The sequence below is a fragment of the Hermetia illucens genome, chromosome 1 (assembly GCF_905115235.1).
Source record: "Hermetia illucens chromosome 1, iHerIll2.2.curated.20191125, whole genome shotgun sequence".
Lineage (NCBI taxonomy): Eukaryota > Metazoa > Arthropoda > Insecta > Diptera > Stratiomyidae > Hermetia > Hermetia illucens.
In genome coordinates, this window is record NC_051849.1 from 137,878,852 (window position 1) to 137,891,826 (window position 12,975).

Below are 12,975 nucleotides of genomic sequence, written 5' to 3' on the forward strand. Positions count from 1 at the left end.
TAAAACTGTACACGACCATGAGAGAAGACTGACTAGGCTGACCCTGACCAATGTGCGAGGCCAGATAAAAGAAGCAGGATCACTCTCAAGACCATTCGACATCAACAACGGTCTACGACAAGGGAATGCCCTATCATGCGTCCTCTTTAACCTGGCCCTCGAGAAAGTGATCCGTGATGCTGACGATCCTCTTCAAGTCCACCCAACTACTGGCCTATGCTGACGATATCGACATCATGGGAAGAACCACCCGAGACGTAAAAACTGCCTTCATCCAGATCGAGCAGGCGGCGATTAACGCGAGATCTTGGGCTGCACATCAATGAAGGCAAGACAAAATATATGGTGGCAACGTCAGCACCGAAGACCAACCAACCAACAACATCAAATCGCACTGGTCAAACAGGAAGAATAAGAATAGGAGAATACAACTTTGAGACCGTTGATAATTTCTCCTATCTAAGGTCAAAAATCACAACCGATAACAGCTACGATGATGAAATCCGCGGACGGTAGTTGTCAGCTAACAGAGCCTATTTCAGCTTGCAAAGACTGTTCCGCTCGAAACGTCTTACCATAGGGTCAAAGCTCTTACTGTACAAGACAATGATCTTGCCAGTTTTCATGTATTCCTCGGAAACTTGGGTTCTTAGCAAGAAAAATTGTGAACTCTTAGCCGCGTTCGAGAGAAGAATTCTCCGAAGAATTTTTGGCCCCCTACATGAGGATGGACGATTCCGTAGCCTACACAATGACGAAATCTATGAGCGATACCATGACCGTCCGGTTGTGGATAAAATCCGGCTCAATGGGTTACGGTGGGCGGGTCACTTAATCCCTATGGATGAGGATGATCCCACCCGGAAAGTCTATAAGGGCGATATCTATAGTAGAAGAAGAAGCAGACCCCACCTAAGATGGAGCGATGGCGTAGGCCAGGACGCTAGACAGCTTTTAGGGATATCGAATTGGTGGACCTCGGCGTAAAACCGGAATGTCTGGAGTTCCTTATTAAGGCAGGCCTAGACCGGATACCGGTTGTTGCGCCGTTGATGATGATGAAATACATTTTTGTAAGCTTTACAGTCGTTTTAAATTTTAATACCAAAACGGCCATTTCATTTGCAACAACCTAATACTAATCGAGTCCTTTCATTTTTCCAGATTCTGTAAACAAAAATGTACCTCCCTTCTTCGCATGTATAGTGAGCATCCCCTTAAACCGAGCGGTGCATGTAAATACGCGTGCTTCAGCCGTTTCCGAGTAAATCAGGTGTGACAAACAGACAGACATCGAATCGATTTTCATAAGGTTTTATTTCTCACAAAACGGGTTACACAAGGATTTCAGGACAGCCTTGCTTTCGCGGAGAAGATGCTAGAATGATATGATGTGCATAGAATTTTCGAGAAATGGGTCATTTTTGCCATCGAGGAATGTACGTAGAAAAACTATTCAACCCTTACCTCAAGGGAACTGATATGTGGTCAATTTCGTGGTTAATTCAAACTAAATTACGAAAAGCGTAGGGCAGGGTCGAGTGAACATGATCCCATTCGATGATATAGAGGAGGATGCACCTTGCACCTTGAAATGGCGAAGTTTGTTGGAAATAGAGGGATCCGTTCCGCCTCTGGAAAAAATAGGCAAACACTCAATTAACTTTATTAGGACTTTCTTTCATAGTTACGGGATTTGCCTTAGCGATCGCGGAATGAAATGATGCCCATCTATGTAAAATTGGCTTTAGCTGCAAAGAAAGAAAATCCAGACAACCCTAGCAATCACAGAAATGTATGAATTTATTTTAAATTTTATTCTGAAAAACGTTTCTAACGTCTCGGAATTGGAGCTCGTATTTAAGAACTATTCTTGTGAGATGCAGACCAGTTTATTTTGCTGGTTCTTTTTCATTATTGTTCAAAACGCAAAAAAGCGCCACAAATTCAACCTTCAGTTTTCTTTTCAGGTTTAAATTCCATTATATAGTTATTCCAAGTTCAGATGCCAAAAGATGGATTAATGGGCTTATGCTCTATCTTTTCTTTGCACAATATCAACTTTCCATTTACTTACTACATATTTCGGGGCACCCAATACTTTATGGTAGAAGTCCCAACCAGACATGTTTTCTTTCTGCTTCATTTTTCGCTCCGTGATGCGCCAACGGTACTCTGCAACGAGGAAAATTCAAATTAGAAATATTTTCAAAACTCGAGAGGAAAAACTTAAAAATAGCCTTCAAAAGTGGTCCCATGGTCTTTATGGAATTCACAATTAAAGCGGCTGAAGTTCGTTTTGAACATGTGCCAAAATCCTCAGCCACCGCGCGCCGTCCTCGGCTAGCAATCTTGGAAACTGCAGTTGAGCCATTGCAAAGGGACGATGTGATAATATGACAAAAAGAGACCGCTCAAGTTAATTTTAAATTTCCCTGCTTGCTTTGTGCACTCCTTTCTGTTCATGAATGCAAATCCTCGGTGGAGGCCTAGCCGTAAAGGCATGGAAGGAAGAAATGGGCGCGTTTTCCCCGGTTAAAAATTTCAATTTAGTAAACGTACCTGCATGGAACGTGTGTAAAAGGCAAGGATGCAAATCAGGTCACATGCATTATTCTAAATTTTAATTCAGTGGATGCCTTTGTTACAGGTAGAGTTGCATTACAAGCACGTGTGCATAGTGAAATGCATATAAATGATGTATAACAAAGTAAATTGGGTTAAATTTCCTCGTGGACAGCTAGCAATAATGAAACCTTAAATGATTCCAGTCTGGGAATATGGCAAACATAATGTGTATTCACAATATTTACAAAGTTGTATTCCATAGAAAAGGTTCCTGTTTCCCTGCACATATATTAGATTAGTCATTGTCGTTTAGTTGGTGAATGAACGCTTCACCGCTGAAGTTTTTTCTCCCGAAATAAAAATTGAGTCTCCAAGGACATTGTGCATCGTCACCCACCCTGAGATTTAAAAACAAGTCGGGAAATCGGAAGCTGGACGCTTCAGGTAGATAAGGTTTTGTGTATTTCTTAGTACGTAGCACGTAATATATGCATATAAATATTATGTGGGAATATCCACTTTCGGATGATATTCACATTCATAGTCTTGAATTTGTAAAGAAGCGACAACTTTGACGTATTATAACTTTGTTAGTAATAGTGCGATTTCCACCAAACTTGGGGAGATCATGCTTTATGTTATACCCTATATTGTTTCGTGGTGCGAGGATGCACTTAAGGGGGGCTTTGTAGCCAATTATTAAAAATTATAGTAATATACAATTATTCATTTTATTTGTACAGATATCAATATGGAATGTATTTCGGAGCCCAGGCAACATATAGTGGCAGCCTCCTGATTTTTTTTCAGATTTTTGGTTGGGTAGTTTCTGAAAATGGCCCCCTTAAAAGAATGATCACTATCAACCCCCCGCACTCCCCACCTTTCCAACAAATGTCAAAACTAAGACCGGCTTCGAAAAGTACTAGCCAAGACCTTTAATTTGATACCCCACATGACTATATTTGACGAAAAAAAAAATTTACACCCTCCTTTTGTATGGAGACCCCCCCTTAAGTTCGTCCTAAAAGAATGTAACTCGCTGTATGCGTGAGCGTTCACAGTTCCCACAGACGGACAGACAGACAGACATACAGACCTGTGAGGAGTGGCCAGATCTCCCACCTGGCGGATTGGAGCATACCGATTGATGTGTAAATATGTTTTCATGCACTTTTCTTTTCTGACTGTGCATGGGTTAGTGTTTGCCCATCTCTGATGCGTGGACCAAAATGGCTATGGGAAGGACACCCAGAAAATAAAACCAACATTAAAGAATTGAGAAGGAGTAAAGTTACGGTGCAGGGGCTCGGAACCCCAGTACCGGCGGCTTTAGGGAGTGAGTAAGCGGGCTCCTGGCTATTGATATCCCTCGACCGCAGTGCCTCGGTGGTGGACAACTTGGCCACCGTTACATCTAATACTATAAGTGTTTTAGATCTGGAGAAGGAGGTGTTCAAACGAAGCACAACTCTGCCAAGAACGCCAATTGGAAAGGCAAAGAATGATGGGCTAAAAGGAGATAGCTGGCCAAAAAAGGCGATTTCGATACCCATCGGATTTGATCAAGAGGTACTCCAGCAGTAGCAAATTGATCCATTTAGGAGAAGCTCATCAATTTTACGATCTCCTCCAATATCAAAGCCGGCAAAAAAAAAAGCTCAAGGAAGCTCAGCAACTGAAAAAAGTGAAGGAGTCAGTAAAAGGAGTAATCTGGCCAGGACTCACCGAGAACAGAGCCCTGACCCAAAAGAACTACCTTTTATGCAGCTTGGGACTAAAATAGTTGAACTGTCCGAATTCATCAAGGACAAGCACAACGTGCACCAAGCCATTAAGAACATGGTGAGAGCCTTCAGGGTGCTTTACAATAGGTCACAGGAAGAAATAAGGAATCCTAAGGAAAAGCCGGACATCCCAACCTCAACAGTGGCACAGGCGACCCAGGTGACCCCAGAGTGGGGATCCCATGTTTGAGCTGAGAAAACCCAGCGTGGGAAAAACCGACGGCTTTCGTAACCAAGTTATAAACTCACTTGGGCAGAATGTTGCGATTCGTTCCCAAAAACATGAGGTCTATATACAGTGCAAGGATCTCGATGAGGTAACAACCAGAGAAGAGATCCACAATGCGACTGCCAGTGGAGTCAGCGCAGAAGTTGTTGGCCGTGGGGAAAGTTCGGATTGAATAGGTTGTTTGCCGACTAAGGGAACAGTTCTCTTTAAAAAGGTGCTTCAAATGCCTAATGTTTGGACACTTTGCGAAGGCATGCACTAGCGGCATCGATCGGACCGATCGATGTCGAAGATATGGGGAAAAAGGACATATTGCCAAGGAGTACAATAGACACCCCAAATGCATTTTGTGCGAAGAAAAGGGGGGAAGGGATAACCGGCATATTCCCGGAAGTGGTAAATGCCCAGAATTTAGGAAGGCGTTAACTGCAGTGAAAAAATGAGATTCATACAAATAAACCTTAACCATTGCAGGGTCGCCCAAGATTTGCTTGCACAGACCACTTACGAATCCGCGATGGGGATTGCTATCGATATGCGCGTGCAGTCGTCAAGCCATACAATATAGCATGGGTCAGGCGACTAGAGGCTTATAGGCTTATATATAGCTGTTACGCCCCACCGAGCCTCACACTGGCTGAGTTTGAAGACCTGCTAGATGATCTTGTTCACGACACAAGGGGACGAAGTCCAAAGGTGATAGCCGGTAACTTTAGTGCGTGGGAGAGAGGGAAAGAGACTAACGCACGGGGGCGGTGCTTATTAGAAACATTCGCCTAGTTGGATGTGGTTCTGGCCAACGAAGGCGATGTAAACACTTATCGGAAAGGGGGAACTGGTTCAATTGTAGATCTGACTTTTTTCAGCTCTGCATTAGCACTTGACGTGTCCCGGCAAGTTAGCGTGGACTTCACTTACAGCGACCACCAGGCAATCACCTTTGAGCTAAGGACGGAGCCACAAGGCAGCAGACCCGCACCCCGGAAGCCGAAATCCAGAAGAACACCAGGATGGTCTACCAAAGCGATGAATGAGCAGACATTCATGGAGGTGTGGCTAGACTTGCCTAGCAAAGCAGGCACCTCCACGGATAGAGCTCTCCATGTCACACAGAGCATCTCTAAAGCATGTGACACGTCGATGACTAGGAGATGCTCATTCTCTACTAGAAGATCCAATTATTCGTGGAATAGTGAACTTGCCAGCCTTCGATCGATTTGCCACAGAGCCAGACGAAAGGCTCAGAGGGCAATAGGGAAGCTCGCAAGAACCTCAAGCTCGCCATTCAGCGGAGTAAGAGGGAATGTTTTAAAGAGTTCTGTTCGGAAGCGGACATAAATCCGTGGGGTAGCGCCTATAAAATCATGACAGGACGATTCAGAGGCCGATCGTCTCCGCAGATCACGTGCTCTATACTCTTGTTGAAAATAATCCAGGGGTTATTTCCCCAGCAAGGGGTACTGACACCTTCCAGCGCCCCCTGAATGTGACGCCGATTCCATCAATCACCAAGGACGAGCTGATGGAGATCTGCAGTCGAATAGGCAACAGTAAAGCCCGTGTCTTGACGGCATACCCAATAAGGCCCTCAAACTTGCCGTCAAATGTAGACCGGATATGTTCGCGGAGCTGTTCGAAACGTGCATGTCGGAGGGTATCTTTCCTGCACCATGGAAGCGGCAGAAGCTGGTGCTGTTACCTAAGGCTGGCAAAGCTTCAGGGGAGCCGTCCTCCTATAGATCCATATGTCTTCTAGACACTATGGGGAAAATGTTGGAGCGGGTCATTTATAATAGATTACTTCCAGTCGTCGAGAGCCAGATAGGCGGTAGGGGTTCCGTAAAGCCAGATCACCCATTGATGCCGTCAAAATGGTTACTGGCTTGGCCGAAAATGCAATTCACGGAAGGGGTTGTACCAGCAAATATTGCGTGGTGGTGATCCTGGATATGAGGAATGCATTTAACTCGGCCAATTGGAACCTTATACGAAAGTCTCTGGCGACGATTGGTGTTCCCACCTACCCCGCAGCTACTTGAAAGAGCGGACACTCTGGTATGATACCGATGATGGACCCAAAGAGTACGTTGTCTCCGCGGGTGTCCCACAGGGCTCTGTACTAGGCCAACTACTGTGGAACATTATGTATAATGATGTACTTAACCTTCCGGTTCCGGAGGGTTACGCCGATGATATAGCACTGGTTGTGTCGCAAAGCATCTCGAGGATGCTGAGCTGTACTCAAGCGAAGCAATCAGTTTTATTAAGGCTTGGTTAGGGAGTGCTGGACTGGCACTCGCTGAGGAAAACACGGAAGCGGACCTCATCACTAAGCGCCGCAAAAGAAATTACGCCTGCATTAGAATTGGGAATCGGATCATCATTTCCAAGCCGGCCATCAAATACTTGGGGGCGATCATAGACGGAGGACTTAATTTTAAGCAGCACATCGAGCATACTTGTAAAAGGGCATCCACCACGAGTATTGTTCTGGCAAGGATGATGCCGAACGTAGGAGGTCCGCGGCATACTTCCAGGCTACTCTTAGCCAGTGTGGTGAGCTCTATCATGCTGTACGCAGTTCCAGTTTGGGGAAAAGCACTGCAGGTTTTAGGTAATACACATAAACTGAGTACGGTTTACAGAAGAACATTCCTAAGGGTGTGTTCTGCCAGGACCGTCTCAGACGATGCAGCGTTCGTCATCTCGGGAATGATGCCAATTGATATCCTGGCAACCGAAATGATGAACATTTATAACACCAGGTCCATCTCTCCTTTATCTCAGATGAAAAAAGCCGAAAGGGAGAGATCCATAAGCAGATGGCAACAGCGATGGGACCAGTGAGAAAAGGGTCGTTGGACTTACAGGTTGATCCCTTCCATTGGGGAGTGGCTGGAGAGAAAGCATGAGGAGATCAATTATAATCTCACCAAATTTCTCACCGGCCATGGAGGGTACCGTCAATACCTGTACAGGTTTAAATTGGACACCTCGCCTAATTGTCCAAACTCGTGGAAGAAAGGAGGAACCTAGAGGAAACTCTAGGTGAAGTGCTATCACCGGAAAATGTTCTCCGGAGAATGGTAGCCTGTTAGGAAGACTCGGATGCGATCAATTCCATGATCGCTGTAATCCAGGAGAAATTACGAAAAGCAGAAGAAGTGAGGAAGACGCGGTTACGAACCCCGCGGGTAGACGAAAGGAGACCTAGCTAAAGTAAGCTAACTCCGCCCCGTGATGTAATACCTAGAGGTGGTTCCACGGGGTAGGGGAGAGTGGGGGGTGGTTTTATTGGGTATAAATCCCACACTCTGGCGTGCCCAGGCCAGAGTCTTTTGAAGATTTCCACCTCCCTAAAAAAAAAAGACAGACAAACAGACAAACAGAGAAACAGACAGTAAACCGATTTTAATAAGGTTTTGTGTTTACACAAAACCTTAAAAAGAAATATATATACTGTGAATTGTGAATTTCCAGCGATAATAAACCACTCCAGTGGCAGAAATTCTTCATGGTCTTCGAATTGTTGAGAACTGCTGCTCGCAACCTGCAAATTTTGAAACTTTACTATTACCGAAATGTCGACACCTTAAATACCTCACGATCTCACGGCAACAACCTTCGACTGTAATGTGCGCACGCTGCTCGACACCGGTAACGAGGGTCTTCAGAATGCAAGGCGCGCTCTCTTGATCTGGTAGATTGTTTCTAACAGACTTCCTAAGACAGACTGACTGCAAGACTGATAGACTGAATGCAAGAATCCGGTCCAGCTTAAGGAGCAGCACAATTGCACAATGCTATACACAAACGGAGCCTTCCGATATAGTGGAGAAGGATGCTTTCTACAAGCAATTACAAGCAGTTCAGGCGAGGCTTCCTAAAGGTGACATGGTGATCGTATAGATGATCTAAATGCCAAGGTGAGCTCTGACTACACCTTACTCGGACATGTGACGGGGAAGGACGATCTTGGCGACAATAACGATATTAGTTGTAAGTCTGTGGATTTCTACAACTTCTACCGCCTCGTCATTGATGGCACATTGTTTGAGTACAGAGCCTGCCATCAGATCAGCTGTAAACTTAGGAGTTCCCAAAGAATGGGAAAAGGGCATGATCGTGAAGATTCCAAGGAAAGGCAACCGGTTTGAGTGTGATAATTGTAGGGATATCTGCATGTTCCCCGTTGCCGCAAATATAATAGCTTAAATAATTCTGGAACGCATCAAACTAGATTTCAAAGTTTGATTGACCAAGAGCAGACTGGTTTTAGCTCTAAATCATTCTGCATTGACCACATCAACACCCTACGGATTATCTTAGAGGAGTGCGCGGAGTTAACTCTCACCTTCACCTACTCTTCATTGATTTCGAGAAAGCTTTCGACAGTATGAACACGTACTGCACTGAGGTAAAATCTGAAAGGATTTTGAAGTCCAAAGTGGGGTCCGCTAGGGTTGCTTCTTGTAAGCGATGTTATTTCTTCCCGTTTTCAATGACTTTCTTCATGCTGCCTTGTCCGGAGGATGTGGAGGAATTCAGTGGGCGATGACATCTTTCCTCAAACACCTCGACTACGCTGATGATATATGTTTGTTCTCTCACCAGATTATGGACCTTGGCCAAATGACTCAGGATTTGAAAAGATAGGCAATTAGAGTTGAAGTGCGAAGCGTCGATAAATTTATATATTTAGGAAGCGTGGTTTCTGCCAACAGTGTCACTGAACTGGATGTTGCTGTTGCTGTATGAGTGTAGCGCAAGGAAAGTGAATTCAACTGTTACTCAAAAGCTCGAAGCCTTTGTCAACACTTGATTGCTTCGTATCATCGGGGTGCCCTGGCCTGATACTATCTCAAACGAATAAATTGGCCGGCGCACAGGCCCGTCATGTACTATGATCGGATGGCGCAAGAGGCAGTGGATAGGTGACGTATTAAGGAGATATGACAACTGCATTGCGGGGTACGCCTGTCTGTCTGCCTGTCACACGAGATTTACTCCGAAAAGGCTGGAGCTGTCGTCAGGAAATTTTGTGAGAATATGTGGCTTATGAACCGATACACGTGCAACGAATTGCATAATTTTGTTTTGGCTTTCTTAGGGGGGTCCCATATATACAAAAAGGGGAAGCAACAGTTTTTTCACAGAATATAATCATGTGGGGTATCAAATACATAGGCTCGATTGATATTGAGTGAAACGCACGAAAGTGTAGACTGTGTACCCTAAAAAGTGAATCAGGTATAGTTCTTAGAACTTATCCTACCCAAAAAAATTACAGTGATGCACCTACACCTACCTAGGCCTCAAAATACATACAGTCACTCAAAGTGAAAATGATTCACCCATTGAAAATGACTTTAGTCGAGTTAGATTAAAGTATAGTTAATACAAATGAATTTATTTCAACGTAATAATAATTCTTGATATGTTAGTAATAAATACTCAAGATATATTTGAAATTAGTGTATTTTCTTTGCAGTTACTTGTTAATATTTGTCATTGGTCCGAATATGGGGTCAAAGTGAAAATGATCCAGGCAACTTATTCCAATGAACTTGGTACTAAACTTTTGTGATGTACTGTTAAAATGCGTAGCTGTGCAACTGTGCAGTTGACTATAGCCCTTCGCTGAGTGCAGTCATCAACTGTACAACATATAATTGAGCGATTTAGAGAAAATCGCATCGGTAATAAAGTTCGTATAAGTCCTAAAAAGGCTTTTTCCGAGCGTGACGAACGATGGATTTTAAATTTGGTTCGAGACAATCCTAAAATAAGTGCACCAAAAATACGTGTACAAGTTGAAAAGCATTTAGGTATCAAGGTCTGCGACGAAACAATCCGAATCGTTTTGAGAAATCTTGGATTTAACAACAGAGCCCCTCGAATAAAACCGTTAATTAGTCCAAAAAATAAGCTACGCCGGCTAGAATTTGCAAATCGTTACTATTCACACGGTCCAGAATTCTGGAACAACGTTATCTTTGCAGATGAGAGCAAATTTAATGTTTTTGGATCCGACGGAAAAGTTCGAGTATGGAGAAAGAAGAATGAAGAGTTAAATTTGAAAAATTTACAAGCGAGCGTAAAACATGGGGGCGGTTCAGTAATGGTTTGGGGTTGCATGGCAGCCAATGGGGTCGGAAATATTTATGTCATAGACGGCAATATGGACAAATTTATGTACCTTCAAATTCTAAAGGACAATTTACATTCCAGTGCCAGAAATTTGGGTCTTGAAGGGAATTTCCAGTTTTACCAAGATAACGCCCCCAAACACAAATCGTTTCTCATTCGCGAATGGATGCTCTACAATTGTCCTAAGGTTATCGAAACTCCACCACAATCATCAGATCTGAATGTTATCGAGCATTTGTGGGACTTTTTAGACGATCGAATCAGGCAACATAGAATATCTAGCCGAAATCACTTAAAGCAGGTTATTTTGGAGGAATGGGCAAAAATTCCATCAGAATTCACAAAAAAACTTGTTGAGTCAATGCCAAGAAGACTGTCAGCTGTTAGGGTGGCTAAAGGGCTTCATACTAAATATTAATTAGCTAAAAAAAATTTTGAATTTACTTTGTTTTTGCCTTTTTTATTTTAATGGATCATTTTCACTTTGACTAGGAATTATGCATTTTTATGTTTATGTTATTATATTTATAAATGAAATAAATTTTTTATTTTTTACAAACTTAAAAGTAAACGAGTTCATCTTAAGCAACATTTTTTTATTTATAGTAGTTCATGATTTACTTATTTTCAATCAGTACAACACATTTTAACTGCTTTATACCGGGTGGATCATTTTGACTTTGAGTCACTGTATGTAGCATATTACACCCATTACCAGTTGGAGACACACATCCTAGAACCCTACATTACAAATCATACCATTATATTACCAACTGCTGAAACGAATTTGCTATATGCGAACTGGATTGGTGTGTAAGATGCCCGGTCGGATTAACCGAATTTGCGAATTATTTTATTATTTTGATGGGGTCCATATTGGATTTTGATGGAAGCCATATGGAATTTTTATTTGTATTTTTTTTTTTCGCTTTTTACCTCAAACCACTGAAGATTGGTGGATAAAATGGATTTCGTGAGACCGCACATCATCCCCATATACATTTTTTTAAGTTATTTGTGTATCATCATCATATATGTGTGTATATGCTAATGGAGTTGCGGGTAGAGACCAATTTAAATAGATATGTGTACGATAGTACCTGCGGTATTCAATTCAGCTTGCTCGCGGAGTGCATGAATATGTACATATGTATGCATCAGTATGGGGTAGTAGTAAAACAAATACGTGTCCGCACATTAAATATGGGCACCTTAACTGAAAAGACCGAGGAACTCGCAAGACCTCTTCGAAAAAGGCGCATTAATATCTGCCTCTGCAAGAAACCCGATGGTCTCGAGCCAGAAGCCGCGACATTGAACGCGAACGCGGTAAAAATGGCTTCTCTGTTTTCGTAGGCCACACACTCAATATGGTGTTGCCATTGCCATCTCACAGGGTTTCCGTGATGCCATTAAAAAAGTCGAACGATTTGATGATCGGCTGATGAAGCTCACCATTATATCAACTGATCGCACTATTCACTTCTTCACCGCGTACGCATCACAGACAGGTCGAACTGATACTAAGAAGGATGCCTTCTGGCAACTTCTCGATGAAAACACTTGTCACGTGCCGGTTGACGGTAACTGGTGCCATGGGATGGCGGGGATGGCGAGAGAGATTTGTACCGACTTGCCAAAAACCGAAACGAACGCACATAGGATATTCAAACACTTCGGGTGCGTTAATGACAAGAACGGTACTTTGCGTACCAACCGTCGAGCTGCGCCGGATAGATGGCGACAATCTTTCGAGCAGATTTCACCTGAAGAATTTACTCATCCTCCACTTCCAAAATCATTGCCGACATTTGGACCAGTTCCACCTGCCAGAGCAACTGAAGTCGAGGAAACAATAAAACGAATGAAATCGAGGAAAGCAACATGACCTGACCACATCGCATTTGAGCTCTGGAAAGTGAAGAGCTGGGACCCAACATTGGTTCAGTGAATTCTCCAATCGAGTTATCGAGGAAAGTAGACCACCACCTGACTGGCAACAAAGTACCACAGTTCCAATATGGAAAAAGAAAGGTAGTTCAGCAGAATGTTCAAATTACTGTTTGATCCGGTTACGTTCCCATACCCTGAAGACTTTCGAACCCATTCTTGACAATCGTATTCGCGAAATCGTTGAAATAACCGTGAATCAAGCCGGATTTGTCAAGAACTGCGAAACTACAGACGCAATACATGTTGCGCGGTTACTCATGTAGAAACACCGTGAGAAGCACCGCCCTC

The 12,975-nt window shown here is 43.4% G+C and overlaps 1 protein-coding gene across 1 annotated transcript in view; it reads right to left on the reverse strand.

Annotated features, from left to right (window-relative positions):
* Positions 1–12,975, reverse strand: part of LOC119648586 (tRNA-dihydrouridine(16/17) synthase [NAD(P)(+)]-like) — a 298,564-nt gene that overhangs the window by 69,191 nt on the left and 216,398 nt on the right. Inside the window, exon 4 of the mRNA XM_038050358.1 lies at positions 2,078–2,175. Coding sequence (XP_037906286.1) covers positions 2,078–2,146 — 69 coding nt within the window. The 5' untranslated portion in view covers positions 2,147–2,175. The remainder of the gene's footprint in view (positions 1–2,077; positions 2,176–12,975) is intronic.